At 42.3% G+C, this 24,797-nt stretch overlaps 1 protein-coding gene across 1 annotated transcript in view; it reads right to left on the bottom strand.

Moving 5' to 3' along the window:
- Positions 1-575: 575 nt before the first annotated feature.
- NUP107 (nucleoporin 107) overlaps positions 576-24,797 on the bottom strand; it is a 46,786-nt gene continuing 22,564 nt past the window's right edge. Inside the window, exons 11-28 of the mRNA XM_049782741.1 lie at positions 24,620-24,695; positions 21,454-21,567; positions 18,755-18,845; positions 18,529-18,605; positions 15,846-15,905; positions 15,090-15,235; positions 14,941-14,989; positions 11,887-11,956; positions 11,592-11,710; positions 10,495-10,533; positions 10,097-10,247; positions 8,506-8,618; positions 6,849-6,951; positions 5,428-5,588; positions 3,304-3,429; positions 2,588-2,701; positions 1,606-1,773; positions 576-915 (exon numbers count right to left, since the gene is read on the bottom strand). Coding sequence (XP_049638698.1) covers positions 808-915; positions 1,606-1,773; positions 2,588-2,701; positions 3,304-3,429; positions 5,428-5,588; positions 6,849-6,951; positions 8,506-8,618; positions 10,097-10,247; positions 10,495-10,533; positions 11,592-11,710; positions 11,887-11,956; positions 14,941-14,989; positions 15,090-15,235; positions 15,846-15,905; positions 18,529-18,605; positions 18,755-18,845; positions 21,454-21,567; positions 24,620-24,695 — 1,885 coding nt within the window. The 3' untranslated portion in view covers positions 576-807. The remainder of the gene's footprint in view (positions 916-1,605; positions 1,774-2,587; positions 2,702-3,303; positions 3,430-5,427; positions 5,589-6,848; positions 6,952-8,505; positions 8,619-10,096; positions 10,248-10,494; positions 10,534-11,591; positions 11,711-11,886; positions 11,957-14,940; positions 14,990-15,089; positions 15,236-15,845; positions 15,906-18,528; positions 18,606-18,754; positions 18,846-21,453; positions 21,568-24,619; positions 24,696-24,797) is intronic.

Here is a 24,797-nt window from a genome sequence, read left to right as displayed (position 1 = left end):
TTTACTATGTTGAGTGTTCCAATTAATGAACTTGATATCTCCCCCATTGATTTTCCTCTACTTTTTTTCAATCAGCATGGTAGTTTTTGTTTGCTTGTTTTGGGCCACACCCGATGATGTTCAGGAGTTACTCTTGGCTCTGTGCTCAGAAGTCGCTCCTGGGGTCGGAGAGGTGGCACTAGAGGTAAGGTGTCTGCCTTGCAAGCACTAGCCAAGGAAGGACCACGGTTCGATTACCCCCCCCCCCCCAAGCCAGGGGCAATTTCTGAGCGCTTAGCCAGGAGTAACCCCTGAGCATCAAATGGGTGTGGCAAAAAAAAAAAAAGTCACTCCTGGCAGGTACAGGGGACCATATGGGATGCCAGGGATCGAACCCAGATTGATTTGCAAGGCAAATGTTCTACTGCTGTGTTCCAGCCTGCATAGTATGGCTTTTAATACACAGATCCTGTATGTTTTATTAGTGAGGTGCCAAGGGCTTAAATCTAGGTCCCCTGCATGCAAAGTATGAACTCTGCTCTTTAAACTCTTTCTCTGACCCAAGAAATTTAACTTATTACAAAGTAAAGAGATGATTTAGTACAAAACATTTTATTCTTTACATAATTTTATTTATAAACAGAAATACTGATATAATACATTCATTTTTAAAGGGTCACCACTGTATTCTGAAAAGTACAAAATTCTGTCTGAATTTTATAAATGCTTTACCCCAAGATAATGTAAAATAAAATCCCAGTAATTACAAATGTATATATTTTACAAAAAACTTCATTTATCCTGAAGTGAGATTACACAGTAGATGAATTATGACTGAATTTCATATCCTAAAGGATCCAGTCCTTGGTTAAGGAGCATTAGAGAGGATTCTCTTAACTTCTGTAGTAATTTTCTTAGTTCTTCCTTAGAAAACACCTGATTTTAAAGAAAAGAATAAAAATAAAGAAGATGAACTTATTCGGTTAACAACATTAACTGATTAGCTTTCTACAAAAAGAAATTCTTCTTTGGCTAGGTATGTAGCTAGCTCAGTGGTAGAGTAAGTAAAACTGTGGATTCAATCCCAGCATCAAAAACATCACTTAAAAGCCAAAAGCAGCAAAAAAACATTCCTTACAGATTTCTGTAACGAACGATCTGTGTAAATAGCATGGCCGGTTAATTTCAAAGCAAATTCTTTCAGCCCATCTATCTGCCTCTTAACTGCTTAAGAAAACGTGCATATTTTGGGGGGAAAGCACAGGTAACTGCACCATGACTTTAAGAAAGTCTAAAATCTAAAAAACGTCAACACATCTAACAAAAGTAGATTTTCTACATTTCTTTGATTTATTTATTTATTTATTTATTTATTTATTTATTTTGGTTTTTGGGCCACACCCGGCGGTGCTCAGGGGTTACTCCTGGCTGTCTGCTCAGAAATAGCTCCTGGCAGGCACGGGGACCATATGGGACACCGGGACTCGAACCAACCACCTTTGGTCCTGGATCGGCTGCTTGCAAGGCAAACGCCGCTGTGCTATCTCTCCAGGCCCGATTTTCTACATTTATTACTAGATTTATGAAATCGTTAAAACCTAAAACTGTCCCAGCTCTGGAACTTACCAGGTATAGTTTGTGTCGCTCAGAGGATACCATATCTGCTAACTGCAGGCATTCCTGATATTGACCAGTACTATGCAATATAGTGTGAAGCAGAAAGCAGAGCATCGGGAGACAAAGTTTTCTCAATAAAATCATCTGATGGGTTCTTTCAGGGTCTTCTTCGGCATCCTACAGACGGACATAAAAAAGCCACTTTAACAATTTTAAGCTAAATACTTTCATTGAAAAGATAAAAACGACAAAAAGGAAAACCTAAAACAAAACCAAAATGCAACAAGTACAAGCTAAAGGATTTACTAAACCTTTCTTTGCTCTTTCTAGTCTACGGAAACCTGGCAGTGCCCAGGGCTTATTTCTGGCTCTAACACTCAGGCTTTACTCCTGGAGGGCTTGGAGGACCATATGGGGCCGCAGGGATGAAACCTGTGTCAACTGGGGAGAAAGCAAGTCCTGCTTTACAGTCTTTCTAGCCCAGATTTCACAAATCTTGTTTTGGTGCCACCTCCAGCTATGCTCAGTGCTTACTCCTGACTCTGTGTTGAGAGACCACTTTTTTTTTTTTTTTTTTTTTTGGTTTTTGGGCCACACCCGGAGGTGCTCAGGGGTTACTCCTGGCTGTCTGCTCAGAAATAGCTCCTGGCAGGCACAGGGGACCATATGGGACACCGGGATTTGAACCAACCACCTTTGGTCCTGGATCGGCTGCTTGCAAGGCAAACACCGCTGTGCTATCTCTCCGGGCCTGAGGGACCACTCTTGACGGGGCTTGAGAGGTCATATGGGATACTTGGAACTAAACCTGGATCAGCTGCATGCCAAGGCAAGTGCCCTACCACTACAGCCCTAGAATGTTAAATTTGAAGTACAAAGTTTTTATATATATAAGATATATAGATAACTTATTCAGAACATTTTTTTAAAAGCCAATCATGTTTTTCTATTATTATTTTGCTTTTTGTTAGAAATAAGGTATACAACTTACTTCTCTAACATCTACCATCCATCCTCCATCAACAAATAACAAGACGTTGTACATTTTTTCCTTCACATCAGCAGTTAGGGCATCCAAATGCCCTTTCCAAATACTGTAATCCATCTGTAAAAACAACATAAGGTACATAAGCGATATGGTGAAATAAAAAAATGTGTGCATTGGGGGGAGGGAGGAATGTTACACTGGTGAAGGGGGGGCGTGTTCTGTTTGTGACTGTAACCCAACTATGATCATGTTACTTAAATAAAAAATATATTAAAAAAAAGGTGCGCACTACAGAGAGGAAAATTTATCTGGAACATCATTCTAAAGAGCTGACATTCAGTGAGCCGTAACGAAAGTAAATTTTAACAGATGGCAGTTAAACAAAGCTACAATGCTACCTTCATAAACAAACACTTGTGTTACTGAAAGTACTATTCACATCAATAGGCTATAGAAAAGGAACAGATGGTCTTTTTACGAAGTAACATTAACAGAAAGATCACTATTATAGTAGTAAGATGATATTGAAAGAAATGATCTTTTTAAATATACGGTATTGTTGGCAGCTACTGCACTACTGAGTGCCTCAGAGGCATGTCCCTCCCGTCTGGGCCCTTCACCCCAGCCCACCATACCACAATAAATCCTGTCTCTTAACTGGAAAATACATGCACAGTATCGCTAAGATGCAACAGAGAATTCATTTATAGTCAACTTACTTCATATTTCTTTTCTTTGTGCTCATGAGCCACTTTCTCAGTAAAAGATGCTTGAGGTGTCAAAGTAGGTTTTTGTGGAGCTGAATTCATATGCTTAAACCACTCGTTAAAAGTTTCATGGGCTTCCTAAAATGTAAAGTACAGAATCTTACAAAAGATGGGGAGATAGCGCGCTCAATGGTCTGAAGTGCATGCTATGGGTGGAGGAGAGCTGGGTTTAGTCCCTAGCACTGTGGTCACCCAGCACTGTCGAAGTAACTTCCAAGAACTGAGCGGAAGCCGGGCGGTGGCGCTAGAGGTAAGGTGCCTGCCTTGCCTACGCTAGCCTAGGACGGACCGCGGTTCGATCCCCCGGTGTCCCATATGGTCCCCCAAGCCAGGAGTGACGTCTGAGTGCATAGCCAGGAGTAACCCCTGAGCGTCACCGGGTGTGGCCCAAAAACTAAAAAAAAAAAAAAAAAAAAAAAAAAAAAAAAAAAAAAGAACTGAGCGGAGGTGCCAGAGTACTATGGGCAGGGAAATTGCCTTACACCTGGTTGAACCCAAGTTCAATCTCTAACACCCCATATGGTCCCCCAAGTCCACCAAGAAAGATTCCTGAACAGAACAAGAAATAATTCCTGAACATGGCTGGGTGTGGATTTAAAAAACAATGAAAACAAAGAACTGAGCTGAAATTTGCACAAGTACGGCCTGATGTGGCCCTAAAACATGAACAAAAAGTTTAAGTTCTCAAAAAAAAACAAAAAAAAGTTAACAGGGGCTAGAGAGATAGCATGGAGATAGGGCGTTTGCCTTGCATACAAAAGGACAGTGATTCAAATCCTGGTATCTCATATGGTCCCCGGAGTCTGCCAGGAGAGATTTCTGAGCAGAGAGCCAGGAGTAACCCCTGAGCGCCACCAGGTATGACCCCAAAACCAAAAACCAAACCCCTCCACCATACAGCCTTTTGAGTCAACTCCACTTACATTGTTTACTTTTGCATGCACAAAAAATGCAAATGTGAATAAAGGTCCTGCCAAACAAATGTACAGCATTAAATACAAATATATAAAACATGGATTTATACTGTTTCCTGGTACGTATTTCTCTTCAGCATTCTGATGATAAATGTATCTTGGAATCTCTCGTTCTGTGATGTATGCATATTTATTTGTATTGCCTATTTTGGTTTGTGGGCCAGTTTCAGCAGTGCTAGGGGGACCATATGGTGTCCTGGGATCAAACCCAGACAGGGTTTTTTCACAGGAAAGCAAAGAATGTGCTCAATCCGTTGAGGAATCTCTCCATCCACTACTTGTGTTGAATAGGGAGAAAACACAATCTAGCCAAAGTAATTAGCTCTTCGTTACTTGTGGGGATTCCTAAAAGTGCTCAAAGTCCAGTGGCCCCTCCTGGCAATACTGGGCCCAGTTGTGCAAGCTTGGTGATTCAGGGCCTCACCCTTTGATGTGGTACCAGGACGCCAGGGCTACATACACCTCATGGTGTTCTCTGGCAAATGGAATCAGGGACTCAACTTAGAGCTTTGTACATGCAAGGCATGTGTTCCAGCCCTGTGTGCTATCTCCCCAGTTCAAATTTGATCAATGAATAATCTAGTTTATCTCAGTTACTGCCACAAGCAGAAATACTGAAGTTCTGCCAAGTAGTCAAAGAATTTTTTTTTTTTTCTTTTGGTTTTTGGGCCATACCCGGCGGTGCTCAGGGGTGACTCCTGGCTGTCTGCTCAGAAATAGCTCCTGGCAGGCACGGGGGATCATATGGGACACCGGGTTTCGAACCAACCACCTTTGGTCCTTGGATCGGCTGCTTGCAAGGCAAACACCGCTGTGCTATCTCTCTGGGCCTGTAGTCAAAGAATTTTAAGAAAAAATGAGTTTTAGACACCGCACTCTCCGTGAGACTGACTAGGCGAGGTTAGCGTGGAGTAGAGGCCGAACTCAGTAAAGACCAGTCATGGTTTCAGTGTGCCCTTGGTGGGTGACTCAGCACCAGTGTCAGTACGGAAATCACAACTGTTACAACAATTTAATCACCATTCTGGAAACATAGCTCAAAGTCTCAGGATTAATCAGAAAAAAACTATGACATAGATACATTTCATACTTGACAACTCACCAAATAAGCTCTAATGCACAAATGTTCTCTGATGGCATTATCATCTTCAGCAGGAAGTGGACTTTCCATTCCTTGTTCTTCCCACTGATTATAAATTTCTGCTATTGAATCCTGAGGAATTTTTACAAACACTTCTTTTGCTGCTTCATGCTTTTTGGTTGCTGTGAAAAAGATATATTAGCTTTTCAATATGTATAGATGTCTGATTTTACCCGAAAAGTAAAATAAAATCATTGATTCATAACTTGCACTGTGAGCTGTAACTACGCCACATCGTCATAGATATGAAGCTTTATAACTTCTATTAAGTGTCTCTGTGATCTTTTTTACCTAATGGTCAAATTCTTTTATTCAATGATGGCACAAAAGGATATAGACACACACTTTTTGTTTCGTTTGGGGTCATACTCCTTGTGCGGGCGATCAAACCTAGACCGCACAAAGACAAGCACATCTCCCTCTGGCCTACTTATACTTTTCTTTTTTTTTTTGGTTTTTGATTCACACCTGGCAGCACGCAGGGGTTACTCCTGGCTCTATGCTCAGAAATCGCTCCCGACAGGCTCAGGGGACCGACCATAAGGGATGCCAGGGACACCCTACCTCCATGCTATCTCTCGGCCCCTCCTTATATATACACTTTTAAACTTTTGTTTTATCTGTGTGGGGGTCATACTTAACTATGCTATGGCACTGCTTCTTGTGGTAGCAGGAATTGAGCCCAGGACGCCTGCATGGAAAACATGTGCTCGGTCCACTAAGCAACTCTTTCTGGCCACTTTTATATAACTCAAAAAAGCAATTACATTTTATAAAGCACTGAGATTATATGTAAAATTGATTGTGATAGGAAATTCAATGCCATATATACCACACTTGCTATTAAGACTATTTTATGGGGCCGGGCGGTGGCGCTGGAGGTAAGGTGCCTGCGCTAGCCTAGGACGGACCGCGGTTCGATCCCCCAGCGTCCCATATGGTCCCCCAAGAAGCCAGGAGCAGGGGCCGGGCGGTGGCGCTGGAGGTAAGGTGCCTGCCTTACCTGCGCTAGCCTAGGAGACGGACCGCGGTTCGATCCCCCGGCGTCCCATATGGTCCCCCAAGCCAGGAGCGACTTCTGAGCACATAGCCAGGAGTAACCCCTGAGCGTTACCGGGTGTGGCCCAAAAACCAAAAAAAAAAAAAAAAAAAAAAAAAAAAAAAAAAAAAAGAAGCCAGGAGCAACTTCTGAGCGCATAGCCAGGAGTAACCCCTGAGCGTCACAGGGTGTGGCCCAAAAACCAAAAAAAAAAAGACTATTTTATTACCCCTACTCAAGAAATGAAAGAAATAGAACAACAACAACATGATAAACAAGTTCTACTATATCTGGATTTGAACAAAAACGTTAAAATAAAATATAACAAAAAGATGTAGCATACCTAGGAATTTCCTCATTATTGCATTGCCTTGTTTTAAAGCTTCCGCTCTCTGTGCTGGATCAAATACTAACCAATCAATCACATCAATCTTTAAACGGTCCTCCTATTCATGTAAAAAAAAAAACAAAACTTATTTTGACTTTTTTCTTAAGGTGCTTTGCAAATTAGTAGAACAAATCTGTATCTGCATTTCTAGTGATATTCATATTATTTTCCTTCAAGCTACACAAAATCATAAAAGTATCTATATGCCCCAATTTCCATTATAAGGAACAAACTACTTACTTTAATGATCAATTAATGGCTTATTAACCTAGAATTATAAATTTTATTTATTTTTTGGTTTTTGGGCCATCCCCGGCAGTGCTCATTGGTTACTCTTTGCTCTGTGCTTAGGGATCATTCCTGGTGGAGGTTGGGGGAACATATAGGATAATGGGGATCAAACCTGGGCTGGCCACGTGCAAGGCAAGCAACCTCCCGCACTGTGCTACCATTTCAGCCCCTGGAATTATAAATTTTTTTTTTGGTTTTTGGGCCACACCCGTTTGACACTCAGGGGTTACTCCTGGCTATGAGCTCAGAAATCGCCCCTGGCTTGGGGAGACCATATGGGACGCCGGGGGATCGAACCGCGGTCCGTCCTACGCTAGCGCTTGTAAGGCAGACACCTTACCTCTAGCGCCACCTTCCCGGCCCCTGGAATTATAAATTTTACTTCCCAGTCACAACTTATGAATCCAAACCCTCCCAAAGTTTGACACCTTTAAATTACCACTTCAGGGGCCGAAGAGATAGCATGGAGTTAAGGCATTTGCCTTGAATGCAGAAGGACGGTGGTTCGAATCCCGGCATCCCATATGGTCCTTTGTGCCTGCCAGGGTTGATTTTCTGAGCATAGAGCCAGGAGTAACCCCTGAGCGCTGCCGGGCGTGACCCAAAAAACAAACAAACAAAAAACCCCCACAAAACAAAACAAAAACAAAACAAACTACCATTTCGTTCCTAATTTTTCCCTCTCAGATAAAATTTCCGGAAAGAATAAGAATGCTACGTGAGTAGATAAATCAAGTATCCAGTACATAACCTGATAAGTAAAACTAATGCAATATTCTGTTGTTGTTTTTAATATTAAAGAAGCCTCCTTTTAAGATGATACTAGCACTAGCAATCTCTTCAAACAGCCTTCATTTGCTACCAATTTTTATAATTTAAAAGTTTTGGCGTGACATGCCTTTCCTTTTATGGGGGAGGAGTAGAATAAGACCACACCTTGAACTTACTTCTGAGCTCAGGGCTTACTCGTGTATTTAGGGGAACCATATGTCGTGCTTAATTTGAATCTGTGTCAATGCAAGCACCTTAATTCCTGTATCCTCTCCAGTTGAGAGTCAAGAGTACTTTTTGGGGGGGGAAGGAAGATTGGTGGTTGGGCCACACCTGGCAATGTTCAGGGATTACTCCTGGTTCTGCGCTTATCATTCCTGGTGGGAATTGGGGGATCATATGGAACACCAGGGTTAAACCCAGGTCAGCTGTGTTCAAGTCAAGTGCTATTGCTCGGGTTGAGTCAGAGTATTTTAAGGTAGAAATTCCCCAAAGAACAGTATCAAGATCACTAGACATTATACAGAATAAACCCCTTCCTTCCCATTACCTCAGTAGTTCCAGTATCAAGGGCTGGGGCCAGGTCATGGTGAGTGAATTCACCATCATCTTTCTTTCGAGTATTCTCAACTACAGTCTTTGTTATAGATGCAATATCCAAATCTAAAGAATTTTTAAATAGAAAAAACATCTGTAATTGTTTAAATCAATACATTCACAATAATTTTGTAAATAGTAACAAGTTTTAAAAAATATAAAATGTGGGGCTGGAGAGAAAGCATGGAGGTAAGGCCTTTCATGCAGAAGGACAGTGGTTCGAATCCCAGCATCCCATATGGTCCCTGTGCCTGGCAGGGGCGATTTCTGAGCGTAGAGCCAGGAGTAACCCCTGAGTGCTGCCAGGTGTGACCCCAAATCAAAAACAAAAAAACAAACAAACAAAAAAATGAAATGTAGATATGAGTAAAATTCCAAAATTGGAAGTATGTCTCACATGATTTCCAATAAGAATTTTTGCTTTCTTTTTTTGTTTTGTTTTTTGTTTTTGGGTCACACCTGGCAGCTCTCAGGGGTTCCTCCTGGATCTACGCTCAGAAATCACTCCTGGCAGGCTCGGGGGGGGGGGGGGGGGGACCGTACAGGATGCCAGGATTCAAACCACCGTCCTTCTGCATGCAAGGCAAATGCCCTACCACCATGCTATCTCTCCGACACCTCATTTTCAGTTTTGAGCCACAACTGGCTGGCTATGCTCAGGAATCACTCCTGGCAGTACTCAAAGAATGATATGAGGTGCTGGGTCCAAATTGGTTGTATGCAAGGGAATCCCATGCCTACCCCAGTATCCTAATTTCTCTGTGTTATTTCTTCTTCTTTTCTTTTCTTTTCTTTTTTTTTTTTGTGGTTTTTGGGTCACACCCAGCAGTGCTCAGGGGTTACTCCTGGCTCCATGCTCAGAAATTGCTCCTGGCAGGCACGGGGGACCATACGGGACACTGGGATTGGGAAGCCGGGTTTGAACCGATGACCTTCTACATGAAAGGCAAACGCCTTACCTCCATGCTATCTCTCCGGTCCCATGTGTTATTTCTTGTTTTGGTTTTTTTTTTTTCCTTGGGGGGGGGGGGCCACACCCGGTGTTGCTCAGGGGTTACTCCTGGCTGTCTGCTCAGAAATAGCTCCTGGCAGGCACGGGGGACCATATGGGACACCGGGATTCGAACCAACCACCTTTGGTCCTGGATCGGCTGCTTGCAAGGCAAACGCCACTGTGTATCTCTCCGGGCCCCCCATGTGTTATTTCTTTTTTTTTTTTTTTTTTTTTGGTTTTTGGGCCACACCCTGTGACGCTCAGGGGTTACTCCTGGCTATGCGCTCAGAAGTTGCTCCTGGCTTCTTGGGGGACCATATGGGACGCCGGGGGATCGAACAGCGGTCCGTCCTAGGCTAGCGCAGGCAAGGCAGGCACCTTACCTCCAGCACCACCGCCCGGCCCCCATGTGTTATTTCTTAAACAGAAATTTTTCCTTTTTTTTTTTTCTCAAGAAAAACAAGATTTCTACAGAAGAATGTCATTAATCCCAAAATTGTAATTTGTTCATTATAATACATTTTAAGATAAAGTTTTTAGTTATCTTTACCTGCTTCTTTAGCCAGTTCCAGGCAATGGTGACGCTGTTCAAATTCTGTAACACCTTCCAAAAATAATGCATACTGGGCAATAGCTAAGTCTTGTGGCAAGTGACAGGTATAAAATGCTATGAGATTTGTATGCTTCTCATTTATTAAAAGCTAAGGAATAGAAAAAGACAAAGTTGTAGAACAGCAGTGATTTTTAGAATGCTATCATCATCATCTCAACATATGCAGGACATGAATCTGCTAAACAGGATTATTTTGAATTTATCCCCAAAGTGGACGTATGATTAGAACTCTCTTATGGGTTCTGATTATATTCTTTTCACTGGATATTAAATAATTATCATTCTGACTTTTGCTTTCTTTAAAATAATAAAAAAGGCGAATTTTAAGATTTTACCTGTATGTATGTTTTTAAAACTTGAATGGAAACGTCTTCCTTCATAGGAAAAAAAAATACAATTCAATTAATTGTATTGTGCATAGCAAACATATGTAATAAAATTCTACTACTAAGCAACATAAAATTTTGATATTTGACTATCAATCTATAACTACATGGCAGGCCAAGTGCTTAGGGAAGTTCCTATACTGCATTATCTGACCATGTGATAATTCTTTGTGGATATTTACAATTATTGTTCACATGTTACACGGATGACACTAAGATCTATGAAAGTTTTATTTACTTAGAAATATACTTGCACAGCTAGAAGCTGGTAAAATGAACTCTAGATCCTTATTCCAGAGTTCAACCATACATCAGGTGTATTATTCTGCTTTCTACAGGTACAACTTGCCAAATGTTTTCAAGAAAGAAAACTTAGGGGCCAGAGAGATAGCACAGTGGCGTTTGCCTTGCAAGCAGCTGATCCAGGACCTAAGGTGACTGGTTCGAATACCGGCGTCCCTGCGCCCACCAGGAGCAATTTCTGAGCAGACAGCAAGGAGTAACCCCTGAGCACCGCGGGGTGTGGTCCAAAAAACAAGAAAAAAAAATTTTAAAAATTTCATACAAAACTTAGTGTGGTTCAGTTAGATTAAGTGGTTGATTAGAGCAGATTTACTCATATTTAAAGCTATAAATTTTTGTTTGTTTGTTTTTGCGCTGCACCTGGGGGGCGGTCAGGGGCTACTCCTGGCTCTACACTCAGAAATTGTCCTGGCAGGCTCGGGAGACCTTTTGGGATACCAGGAACTGAAGCCGGGTCTGTCCTGGGTTGGCTGTGTGCAAGGCAAATGCCTCACCACTGTGCTATCTCTCCAGCCCCATAAGCTACAAATTTATAAAATAGGAAACTGTCAATGTTCATTCATCTGCCACAGATTAGAACCCTAAAAGGTCACCTACAGAGTGAGTTACTGGGTGACCATATGCGAAGAGACAGAGACTTCTGACCTTTGTCATCCATTTCTAGAAAACAACAAAAGTACAGTAGTGCATCTGTCCTCCTGATGCATGCTTTACGGAAAGGCAAATTATTCATCTTTATTTACTTTCGTCTGCAGTCCCAGAGCACGGAAAAACAAAATGAGGTGAGTCATGAAGCGGAGGAGGTGTGCAGGTAGATTCTTTCTGCTTTTGGAAAGCCATTTGCTAAATTCATCCATTAAACCTACAAATCATCAAAGCAAAAATTGAACAGGGATAAAAATCAAAAGAAGATCACGATATTTCTATAATACTATTAAAACATTATCTCATTTCTAAAAGATGTAACACATTATTTTGATAATCTCACAAAATTACCTAAGAAAAAGAATTAATTCAGAAGAAAATGAACTATCTTACCATCAATGTCTCCTAGAATAAGAAATTTTTGAACTACATGATAATGTTCTTGATTCTCTTCCAGAACTCTCTGAAAAAAAAAAGTTTAATTTTCCATGTTATTTTTTTTTAACTTCTTTAATGTATTGATTAATTGATTAGTTGTTGGGCCACACTCAGCAGCACTCAGGGGTTACTCCTGGCTCAGCACTCAGAAATCGCCCCTGGCAGGCTAGGGGACCACATGGGTGCCAAGAATCAAATGGGTCCCTCCCAGGTCAGTCACATGCAAGGCAAACACCCCACTGCTTTTGTATCTCTCTTTCCATGTTTACTTAAACAAAATTTAGTAATTATCCTAAAGTATGAAAATTAATTGATAATCTAAAAATGCCAATTTCTGAATAAATATATATAGTGAAAAAGTTGGAAATGAAGGGTTTCTGAGACCGAAAAAAAAATCAAAAGAAGGGCTGGAGCAGTGGCACAGAGCAGTAAGGTGTTTGCCTTGCCCGAGCTAGCCTAGGACAGACAGCGTTTCGATCCCCCGGTGTCCCATATGGTCCCCCAAGCCAGGAGCGATTTCTGAGCAAATAGCCAAGAATAATCCGAGTGTCACCAGTTGTGGCCCAAAAAAAAAAAAACAAAAAAAAAAAAATCTAAAGACTACCATCTTTGGGGCCAGGAAGGTGGCGCTAGAGGTAAGGTGTCTACCTTGCAAGTGCTAGCGTAGGATGGACCGAGGTTCGATCCCCCGGCGTCCCATATGGTCCACCCAAGCCAGGAGCGATTTCTGAGGTTGGTGACATGCAAAGCATAGGTCTTAACCCCATACTATCTCTCCAAATCCCTGGAAAATATCTTTGAAAGCAGAGGACTATATGACACAATTTAATGTCATTAAATTTTATTTTTCATACTTTATTACTTTTCTTCTAGACATTCCATGATAAATGAGGAAGCACATATAAGTTAAGAAAAACAACAATGGGGCCGGAGCAGTGAGCGGTGGAAAAAGTGGTAGGGTGCCTTGCATGCGCTGATGTAGGACAGACTGCAGTTCGATCCCCGGTGTCCCATATGGTCTCCCAAGCCAGGAGCAATTTCTGAGTGCATAGCCAGGAATGACCCCTGAGCATCATTGGGTGTGGCCCCAAAACAAAAACAAAAACAAGGAAAGAAAAAAATGATAAAAATCCCCAGTAGTTTGAAAGAAAGAATTCTGGATATTTCTTCTATATGTGCCACCAAGTAAAATAAAGTAAATTAGGCACAGAATTAGAAAACGTAAAAGTAACTCACTGTTTGCTTTTTTTTTCCTTTGGTTTTTGGGTCACACCAGGCAGCGCTCAGGGATTACTCCTGGCTCTACACTCAGAAATCACTCCTGGCAGGCTCGGGGGACCATATGGGATGCTGGGATTCGACCACCTTCCTGCTGCATACAAGGCAAATGCCCTACCTCCATACTATCTCTCTGGCCCCTACTGTTTGCTTTTTTTTTTTTTTTTTTTTTTGGTTTTTGGGCCACACCAGGCGATGCTCAGGGGTTACTCCTGGCTGGCTGTCTGCTCAGAAATAGCTCCTGGCAGGCACGGGGGACCATATGGGACACCGGGATTCGAACCAACCACCTTTGGTCCTGGATTGGCTGCTTGCAAGGCAAACGCCGCTGTGCTATCTCTCCGGGCCCTACTGTTTGCTTTTTTAAAAGTAAAAACATTTCTATAACTTTTTTTTTTTGGTCAAATACATTTTAAGTTTTATTAACAGTGTAAACTTGCTTCTAGCATTTATTTTTATTTTGGGGCCACATCTGGCATGCTCAAAGTTTACTCTTGGCTCTGCACTCAGGGATCAATCCTGGAGAACTTGGGGAAGCATATGTGGTGCTAGGAATCGAACCTAGTCAACTGTGTGCAAGGCAAGTGCCCTTACCGACTGTACTATCGCTCTGGCCTCTAGCATTTGTTCTTTTTTTTATTGGGGGGGGGTCACACCTGGCTGAAATCAGGAGTTTAGTCCTGACTGCACTCAGAAATTATTTGGCAGGCTCAGATGACCAGATGAGAGGCCAGGGATTGAACCCAGAAAAACCACATACAAGACAAACAAAACCCTCCTTGCTGTGCTATCACTCAGGCCCCTATTCTTTTCTACATTCAAATCATCTCATTTGATTTTTTAAAAAGTTCTTGGGTCACAGCTGGGTATGCTCAGGGGTTAGTCCTGGCAGTGCTTAGGAATCATAAGGGATGCTGGGGATTAAATCCAGAGTGGCTGCTTGCAAGGCAAGTACAGTATCTACTCCAGTCCCTCCTCTGGAATTTATTTTAATGCAGAGCCAGAGGTATAAATCTTTTCTTCCACTTGGAAAGACACTATCACAGATCATGTCCACACCACACATTTTCCTAAGATGAAAGGTCAGCCTGAACCACATCAGGCTGGAAGGATAATTCAAAGGGCTGGACTGGTGCACAAGCTTTACATTGTCTCAGCACGACTTGGTTCGATGGGCACTGCCAGACATTCTCTAAGAACTGTACCCAGAGTTACAGCAGAGCACTTGAAAAACTAAAACTAAATAAAAAAAATTTCCTATGCTATCCATAACATTACCTGGTTCTAAGATAGACTTCAATGTTCTATCTTTAGAACTTTTTTTTTTAGATGATCTATTTTTCTTCTTTCTTTGGTTTTGGGGTTATATCAAATACTACTCAAAGCTTACACCGCTGGCTCTGTTGGGGAATGACAGTGAGTGATGGCGATCAAATCTGGGCCAATTGCATGCTAGCACAAGTAATCTGCTTGCTGTTCTTTCTCTTGCCCTTCTAGCAATATGATTATTTCTCTAACAATTCCACAGTTTTGTTTATTATTATTATTAATTATTATTATTATTGGCTTTTGGGGCCACACCTGGTGGTGCTCAGGGGATACTCCTTGGTTCTGCACTCAGAAATTACTCCTGGCAGGCTTGAGGAACCTGGAGATGGGATGCAGGGAATCAAACCACATACAAGGTAAACACCCTATCCACTGTGCTATTGATCTGGCCCCAGCCATTACCTTTTTGTTCGTAGCTTGAAGTTCTTCAAAAACTTTTTCTAAGGTCCAACTTCAAAAGAAGAAACAAGAAAAAGATCAAATAACGAGAATAATAAAAACCAGGGCTGCTTCACAAAGTATATTACAAATTGTCATGGCTAAAAACTCACTTTGCTTCCAAATATTCCCTAGGAAGCTCTTCAGTTTCATCCATGGCTATTGAGGATGTTCGGATCTCCTGTTCTACCAAACTGTCCACCATTACCCGGAAGCAGGCCCAGACTGTGTCTTCCCAGCTGTCACAAACAGGCAACAGCTTTCCCCCAGCCCCAAAAAGAAACATGAAGACAGTCAACAGCAGTAGCAACAACAAGGCAATGATACCCACTGATATGGACTATTAAGTCACTATAATCTTAAAACATTACTCACTACAAAATGTCACATATGCTAAATAAAGCCCCACACCCCAACCACATATGATGTTTGACCTATTAAGATATTTTTTCATACTGAGTTCACAATTATAAGAATTTTTCATGCTGATATATAATGGCACTTTAAGTAATTATAGAATTCTTTCTTTAAATATAAGGGTGGAGGGAGAGAACATACACATGGTCATAAGTCACTGTGTCTGTGGTATAATTCTAGATAAAGTTGGGAGTACTACATGTTGTCAACAAATGTTTGTTGTTACTAAAGTTACAACTCTAAGAAAGTGAAATCAGATTTCATGTATTAAAACATCTGGTACATAAGATACATCAAATTTAAAAGCTCAAATTACTATTCAATTTCACGATTATTGCTATGATTACTACCATTAGGTAGTAATGTAGAATTACTACATTCAATGATTAGAATATTTTATGTATCTGATCCTGTCCCATAGAAATAAAACTGATTTAAAAAAGGCTGCATACCTGCTTGAGATTTCCACTTAAAGCTGCGTAAATTGCTCTCTCATATTTATTGAAAAGCTCCTGAAATATAAAAACATAAATGTATTTGAAATGTTTTCCTTAACATAATTTTTTCATAACCTGCAATCTTATGAAATCTAATCACTTGCTAATTTCTAAACTGAATGAAAGATCTAGTGGGGATGGTTTCAAAAGAGAAGAACTTCTTGGGTACTGAAGATAGACAGTACTGAAAAGTTCAGGGAAAGTTAGACATTTAGTATCAAATGTACAATGAAGCACATCCATATGCTTTATTTAGTTATGATAGTTAAATTTTAGTCTAGAGGGGGCTGGAGAGATAGCACAACGGTAGGGTGTTTGCCTTAAACACAGCCAATCCAAGACAGATGGTGGTTTGCATCCCGGCATCCCATATAATCCCCCGTGCCTGGCAGGAATGATTTCTGAGCAGAGCCAGGAGTATCCTGAGTGGTGATGGGTGTGACCCCCCCACACCCAAATTTTAGGGGCCGGAGAGATAGCATGGAAGTAGGGCATTTGCCTTGCAGAACGACGGTGGTTCAAATCCCGGCATTCCATGTGCTCCTCCGAGCCTGCCAGAAGCAATTTCTGGGCGTAGAGCCAGGAGTAACCCCTGAGCGCTGCTGGGTGTGATTCCACCCCCCACCAAAAAAAAATTTAGTCCAGAGCTCAAGAGACCTCAATGGGCTGTGTGCATGCTTTATTGACAGGAGGCCTGTTTAATTCTCCAGAGCAAATTACTAGGGCTAGCCCATAAGAATCATCAGGTATGGACCCAAAGTTTCCAAACAGCCAATTCTTCTGGATACTAATCAAAGAATATCAAAACAAGGTGCTAAGTACCTTTCATGAATTAGCTAGTATCAAACTATTGAAAATATATTTATCAGGGGGCTGGGCGGTGGCACTGGAGGTAAGGTGCCTGCCTTGCCTGCGCTAGCCTAGGACGGACCGCGGTTCGATCCCCCGGCGTCCCATATGGTCCCCCAAGCCAGGAGCAACTTCTGAGCGCATAGCCAGGAGTAACCCCTGAGCGTCACAGGGTGTGGCCCAAAAACCAAAAAAAAAAAAAAAAAAAATTTTATCAAACTGTCTCATTTTACTTTCCGATCTTATTAACTGGCATTTCCAGTTCTGTGTATGTGTATTTTGCGGGGGCCACATCTGGCAATAGTCAGTGGTTACTCCTGCTTCTACAAGGTGCCAGAAATCAAACCTCAAACTACAGCAATGGTTCTCAAATAGTGGGGCGTGCCCCCCATCGGAGGCTCGAGGCTCTGTAAAGGGGGGTGTATTTGTACTCGGCAAACACTGCCATAACAAGCTAAGCCCTGTGTTTATGTCTCTGTACATCTCTGGAGCTGAGAGTTGCTGTGTCCTGCTTCAAAACCCATTTCGAAAAGCTATGCATTGCAAAACGTGCTCATTGGACCCATGAATCCAGACATCACCTCTGATTTAAAAAATCAGCTCACATTATTTTATATTTTTTTGTTTTGCAGGTTAAAGTTTTTTTTAATAGACACTATTTACAGTCACGCAGGGGGGCGTAAAAAATGTTTTCTTCTTCCTAGGGGGCATGACAGAAACTAACTGAGAAGCACTGGGCTACCGCAAGGAAAGCATGTGTTTCAGTCCTTTCAGCCATCTCCCTGGCCCCTCAGTGCTTTTTATTTTTGATAAGTTTTAATGAGTCTGATCAATTCTTTTGTTTGAAGGAAGATGCCTTACCTCTAGTGAGACAATTCTTTTTTTAAAACCTTTTATTTATTGATTAATTGCTTGGTTGTTGGGCTACACTCAGTGGTGCTCAGGGGCTACTCCTGACATTGCACTCAGAAATCACTCCTGACAGGCTGGGGGACCTTATGTGATGTTGGGAGTTGAACCGGGTCCCTTCCGGGTCTGCAGCATGCAAGGCAAATGCCCTACTGCTGTGCTATTTCTCTCCAGCCCCATCTGATCAATTCTTTTTTTTTTGGTTTTTGGGTCACACCCAGCAGCGCTCAGAGGACCATATGGGATGCCAGGATTTGCCGTCCTTCTGCATTAAAGGCAAATGCCCTACCTCCAAACCCTATCTCTCCAGCCCCATCTGATCAATTCTTTATTTTTTTTTTTTTTTGGTTTTTTAGGCCACACCCATTTGATGCTCAGGGGTTACTCCTGGTTAAGCACTCAGAAATTGCCCCTAACTTGGGGGGACCATATGGGACGCCGGGGGATCGAACCGTGGTTCTTTCCTTGGCTAGCGCTTGCAAGGCAGACACCTTACCTCTAGCGCCACCTCGCCGGCCCCCATCTGATCAATTCTTTTTTTTTTTTGTTTTTGGGCCACACCCGGTAACGCTCAGGGGTTACTCCTGGCTATGTGCTCAGAAGTTGCTCCTGGCTTGGGGGACCATATGGGACACCGGGGGATCGAACCGCGGTCCGTCCAAGGCTAGCGCAGGCAAGGCAGGCACCTTACCTTTAGCGCCACCGCCCGGCCCCCATCTGATCAATTCTTAAGCAAGCCTTGCAACAACTATTTCTCAATGATCAGAAGCTCCACAAAAGCAGTAATTTCAAACTTATTCCTCTCTAAACACATCACAGCAATCTTCAGCAAGTCTTCAAATTAAAGATCAATATCATTAAATATTTTGTCATATCTTACATCCTCTGACATTCTCCAACAACTTATTTTCCAAATGCAACGATAAGGATTCCCTTCAACAGGCTCTAATTCTGTTCCTATATATAAAAAAAAAAAGAAGTACAAAAGAATATTTTTAGTGTAAAATGAGATCTGATTTCAATTTCTAAAAATTAAAATTTTGACATCATGGAAACTTCAAAAACTCATATAGCTCCACCTCCCAGAGAATAAGTTACTAAAATACCTCCATTAATATTAGGGTCATGATAGAGTTTCCAGCCTTCAAGTGTTGCAGCTCTCCATGCCTGACCACAACGCTTACATAGCCGCTGTGCCTGTAGAAACAACAAAAAGATGTTATTCACATACACATTCTTTATATATATGGTTTTATTTTAAACAGATGGAAGAATTGTGGAAATCCTGCATCAAACGTGTAAATCTTTGGAGCTAGAGAGATAGTACAGTGGAGAAGGGCACTTGTTGCCTTGCAAGCAGCTGACCTTGGTTCGAGCCCTAGCATTCCATATAGTCCCTTTGTATTGCTAGGAGTAACCCCTGAGCAGTGCCAGGTGTGGCCCAAAATCAAAACAAAATAAACAAAAATTTAGAAAAGCATGCAATGGCCCGGAGAGATAGCACAGCGGTGTGTGCCTAGCAAGCAGCCGATCAAGGACCAAAGGTGGTTGGTTCGAATCCCGGTGTCCCATATGGTCCCCCATGCCTGCCAGGAGCTATTTCTGAGCAGACAACCAGGAATAACCCCTGAGCAATGTCAGGTGTGGCCCAAAAAACAAACAAACAAAACAAAACAAAACAAAAAAAAAACAAAAAAAAGAGAAGAAAAAGCATGCAATACCTATCAGAACCTCAGGGGACCATATGGGATGCCAGGATTCGAACCACTGTCCTTTTGCATGTAAAGCAAACACCCTACCTCCATGCTATCTCTCTGGCCCCTAGTGTAGTGATTTCTCTAAGTGCACTCACCAATCTTTGTGGTAAGCTTCATATCGTGGGCCGGTCCTTCCAGCCCTCATCCCTATTATCTGAGTGTTATTACAATAATGTATTTTTCTTAAAATCCATAGATTTTTCCAGGACCAAAGATGGTTGGTTCGAATCCTGGTGTCCCATATGGTCCCCGTGCCTGCCAGGAGCTATTTCTGAGCAGACAGCCAGGAGTAGCCCCTGAGCACTGCTGGGTGTGGCCCAAAAACCAAAAAAAAAAAAAAAAAAAAAAATCCATAGATTTTGAGATTATTCCGTATCTCTCCCTCTGACTTATTTCACTCAGCCTAAAAGGTTCTATATACATCCATGTATAGAAAAATTTCATGACATTTTTCCTGATGGCTGCAGAGTACTCCATTGTGTACATGTACCAATTTCTTTAGCCATTCATCTGTTGAAGGGCATCTGGCTTGTTTCTAGATTCTGGCTATTGTAAACAGTGCTGCAGAAGGCATTTTTTGTATTGTGTTTTTCTGTTCCTAGGGTATATCCCTAGGTGTGGTATAGATGGATCATATGGGAGCTCAATTTCCAGTTTTTTGAGGAATCTCCACATTGTTTTCCACAAAGCCTGGACTAGATGACATTCCAGAAATTGGTGATCTTTTTTTATTTTTTTTTTGGGGGGGGGTCACACCTGTTGGCACTTAGGGGTTACTCCTGGCCCTGTGCTTGGCTGGGATTCAAAACACCATCTAACCTGGATCAGCTACGTATAAGGCAAACGCCCTACCGCAGTGCTATCTCTCCAGCTCCAGAAACATAAGACATATGAATAACTCATAAAACTCAACATTTAAGGGGCCGGGCGGTGGCGCTAGAGGTAAGGTGTCTGCCTTGCCTGCGCTAGTCTTGGATGAACTGCGGTTTGATCCCCCGGTGTCCCATACGGTCCCCCGTGCCTGCCAGGAGCGACTTCTGAGCGTATAGCCAGGAGTAACCCCTGAGCATCACCCGGTGTAGCCCAAAAACAAACAAACAAAAAAAACAAAAAAAAAAACCTCAACATTTACAAGAAAAAGAACCCATGTGAAAATGAGAACAGCAGACAATCCACTAAAGTAGATACACAAATAACAAAAGGAACATAAAAAAATACATATCATTATTAAATAAAAATGACAATCAGGTAACACCTTACACATAGCACAGTGCCTTGCACGCAGCCAACCCAGGACAGAGTGTGATTTGATTCCCAGTTTCCCATATGGTCCACCAGCCTTCCAGGAGCTACTTCTTTTTTTTTTTTTTTTAAACAGTTTATTGATTGATTGGTTGGTTTGTTTTTGGATCACACCCGGTGATGTTCAGGGGCCACATGCAAGGCAAATGCCCCACCTGTGCACCATCCCTCCAGCATGAGGAGCAGTTTCTGAGCGCAGAGCCAGGAGTAACCCCTGAGCACCGCCAGGTGTGACCCAAAAGCCAAAAAAACAAAAAACCCAAATAGGTGAGAAACAATTGCTAGAAAAGATGCGAAGAAAAAAGAGCCCTCATTAAATGATAGAACATTGCTCTCGGCGATATTTTTTAAATGATTTTTCTGTTACACTGAACAAATAAGAGCGCTATTTCTGAAGTAATCTGTCTTATTAATGGAAATGATCAGATGGAAATTAGATTCAGAAATGCCACTGAAGAGATTTGAGGGTTTTTTTTTGTTTTGTTTTTTGGTTTTTGGGCCACACCCGGCAGTGCTCAGGGGTTACTCCTGGCTGTCTGCTCAGAAATAGCTCCTGGCAGGCATGGGGGACCATATGGGACACCGGGATTCGAACCAACCACCTTAGGTCCTGGATCGGCTGCTTGCCAGGCAAAAGCCACTGTGCTATCTCTCCGGGCCCGAGATTTGAGTTTTGAGAGAGTTCACTAAGCAGCCAGCAGTCTAAGTCTATGACATACATTTTGAAACCAGACAAGCAAATTTACCTCTTCTGTCATTCCAGCACGAATTAGAGTGAACAGGTATTTGAGTAATCTGATTTCATCTTCTCTATCCAGGTCATCAAGGGGCATTTTCTGTCTTAGGGGAGCATCAGGGTCCTGTAAGTAAAGAAATAAAATATATGTGAACTGGGGCCGGGCGGTGGCGCTAAAGGTAAGGTGCCTGCCTTGCCTGCGCTAGCCTTGGATAGACCGCGGTTCGATCCCCCGGTGTCCCATATGGTCCCCCAAGCCAGGAGCAACTTCTGAGCACATAGCCAGGAGTAACCCCCGAGCGTTACCGGGTGTGGCCCAAAAAACAAAAAACAAAACAAAACAAAAATATATGTGAACCATACATTTTTCTACCTACATATATATTTGGAGGAGGTGGGTGGACCAGACCTACTGGTGCTTGGGATTAAACAGAGGTCAGCTGCATGCAAGGCAGGGGTCTCAAACTCAATGTACCTGCGGCAGCAGGAGGCAAAGTCGGGATGATCCTTGAGTGCAAAGTCAGTAGTAAGCCTTGAACATTGGGGTGTGTGACCCAAACAACTAAAGCAAAACAAAACAATGATTCTTCTAGGGCAGGGCCACAAAATGTTGTACGGAGGGCCTCTTGTGGCCTGCGAGTTTGAGACCCCTGATGCCACTCTACCCACATATATCTTAAACTTCATAAAGAATTGATTAACCTTCCTAAGTTTTCCTATTAAAATAACTTAATCTATAATTTAAAAGAGATGGCAGTTGCACAAATGATCCAAATAGACACTTATGCCACTGACTCAGAAAGGTTTGTTATTTAGGTCAAGTTAAGAAGAAATATCCTGGGGCCGGAGAGATAGCATGGAGATAGGGCGTTTGTTTGCCTTGCATGCAGAAGGATGGTGGTTTGAATCCCCGTATCCCATATGGTCCCCTGAACCTGCCAGGGGCAATTTCTGAGCATAGAGCCAGGAGTAACCCCTGAGTGATGCCGGGTGTGACCCAAAAAAACAAAACAAAGCAAAACAAAAAACCAAACAAAAAAAATTAAAAAAACAAAAAGAAGAATTATCCCTGGCCCAGATTCTAGAAATGCTACTCACAATTCAAGATGATTTGAGCTTTATGTTATTACAGTTACTACATGGCTAAGAAGCACAATTTTACCCAGAACCACATCAGCATATATATATATTTTTTTTTCTTTTTTTTTTTTGTTTTTTGGGTCACACCCGGCAGCGCTCAGGGGTTACTCCTGGTCTACGCTCAGAAATAGCTCCTGGGGCCGGCGAGGTGGCGCTAGAGGTAAGGTGTCTGCGTTGCAAGCGCTAGTCAAGGAAGGAGCATGGTTCGATCCCCTGGCGTCCCATATGGTCTCCCCAAGCCAGGGGCAATTTCTGAGCGCTTAGCCGGGAATAATCCCTGAGCATCAAACGAAAAAAAAAAAAAAAGGAAGAAATCGCTCCTGGCAAGCTTGAGGGACCACATGGAATGCTGGGATTCAAACCACCGGCCTTCTGCATGCCAAGGCAAATGCCCTACCTCCATGCTATCTTTCTGGCCCCAAGCATAAACATTTAGCTTATAATTTCCATCTGTTACAAAGCTCTATTCCTTTCTTTCTATTAAGGATACTTATACTCATGATTTTTCTAAACCCACTGTTATTCCTATTACTCATATTCTAGAATGACCTATCTACTCTCAAGCTAATTTTCAAAGTTTCAGTATTTTCTGCATTAAAAATCTTTTAGGAGGGCGGGGAGAAAAAAATTAGGGCTGGAGAGGATTAAATCATTTGCCTTGCATGTGGCCAACCCTAGATGGATTTCCAAAACCACATTAAGTTCCCCTAAGGAAAGAGCCAGAGTAAACCCTAAACACTGCTAGGTGTGCCCCAAAAGAGAGGATTTTCTCTCTCTCTCTCTCTTTTTTTTTTTTTTTGTTTTTTTTCAGGCCACACCCGTTTGATGCTCAGGGGTTACTCCTGGCTAAGCGCTCAGAAATTGCCCCTGGCTTGGGGGGAACATATGGGACGCTGGAGGAATCGAACCGCAGGAATCGAACCGCGGTCCTTCCTTGGCTAGCGTTTGCAAGGCAGACACCTTACCTCTAGCGCCACCTTGCTGGCCCCAGAGAGAGGATCTTCATAATTCACCACCTTATAGCTGAAAAGTCAAACTACTACAGCACCAACTTTTTTCTTTCTCTTTTGGGAGGTGGATATGTGGGGGCACACTCCGTAGGGCCTGAAGCTACTCTCGACAGTAATTAGGGTGCCAAGGATCAGGCCCAGGCTCCATCATACAAAGCATGTATTCCAGCCCCTCTAAGCCATTTTCTCTTCCATGGCCCAAAATGAATTATTTTTGTATATAGGAAAAATCAGAAATTTCCTACAATTCTTTTACAACTCAAAGGTCACAATATATTCAACTATATAACATCATGTTCAATTGTATCTTAGTAGCTATTTGTTAGCAACTTAGTAGTATGAAATGCAAGATTAGTATTCAATACTATGAGCAAATCTTCAGAATAGTAAAGTAAGGGTAGCAAAGCTATTAGCCTTAGAAAAGATCACTTCAGGGGCCAGAGAGAGAGCATGGAGATAAGGCATTTGTTTGCCTTGCATTCAGAAGGATGGTGGTTCAAATCCCGGTATCCCATGTGGTCCCCTGAGCCTACCAGGAGCGATTTCTGAGCGTAGAGCCAGGAGGAATCCCTGAGCGCTGCCCGGTGTGACCCAAAAGCCAAAAACCAAACAGGAAAGATCACTTCACTATTTAGTTGTTCATTTTGGGCCACAGATAGCTATCTCAGGGGACAACTTGTTCCTGGTCTGTGCTGAGGGTGACTCCTGGTGAAGTTCATGGAACCATAGAGAGAGAGAGAGCGCGATAAATCAAGGCCTACTTCAGGCAAAACATGTGCTCAGTTCACTGAGCAATGTCTGCTTAAACTACTTAGCCTTTGTTTTTGGGTCATAGCTGGCACTGCTCTAGGATTACTCTTGGCTCTACATTCAGAAATCACTCCTCGTAGTGCTTAGGGAACCATATGGGATGTCAGGGATAGAACACGGGCCAGCCATGAGCAATGCGAAGCCCTACCCCACTGTATTATCACTCTGGCCCCCAGACCACTTAACTTTAAGGACAACTTTAATTCAAACACTTACTAATTCAGTAACAAGAGGGCGTACACTTTCTTTAAAAGACACCTGCCGCTGTCTCAAGCTATGTAGAGTATTCTCCCTGAAAGAAAAAGGACAAATTTTGTTTAGAGGAGGAATTTTAATAGGTCTTTATTAGAAACAAAACAAATTAACTCAAACTCATAATACACAATCAGAAAAA

The sequence above is a fragment of the Suncus etruscus genome, chromosome 11 (genome assembly GCF_024139225.1).
Source record: "Suncus etruscus isolate mSunEtr1 chromosome 11, mSunEtr1.pri.cur, whole genome shotgun sequence".
In the NCBI taxonomy this organism is placed as follows: domain Eukaryota; kingdom Metazoa; phylum Chordata; class Mammalia; order Eulipotyphla; family Soricidae; genus Suncus; species Suncus etruscus.
This window is presented reverse-complemented; position numbering and strand designations above follow the sequence as displayed.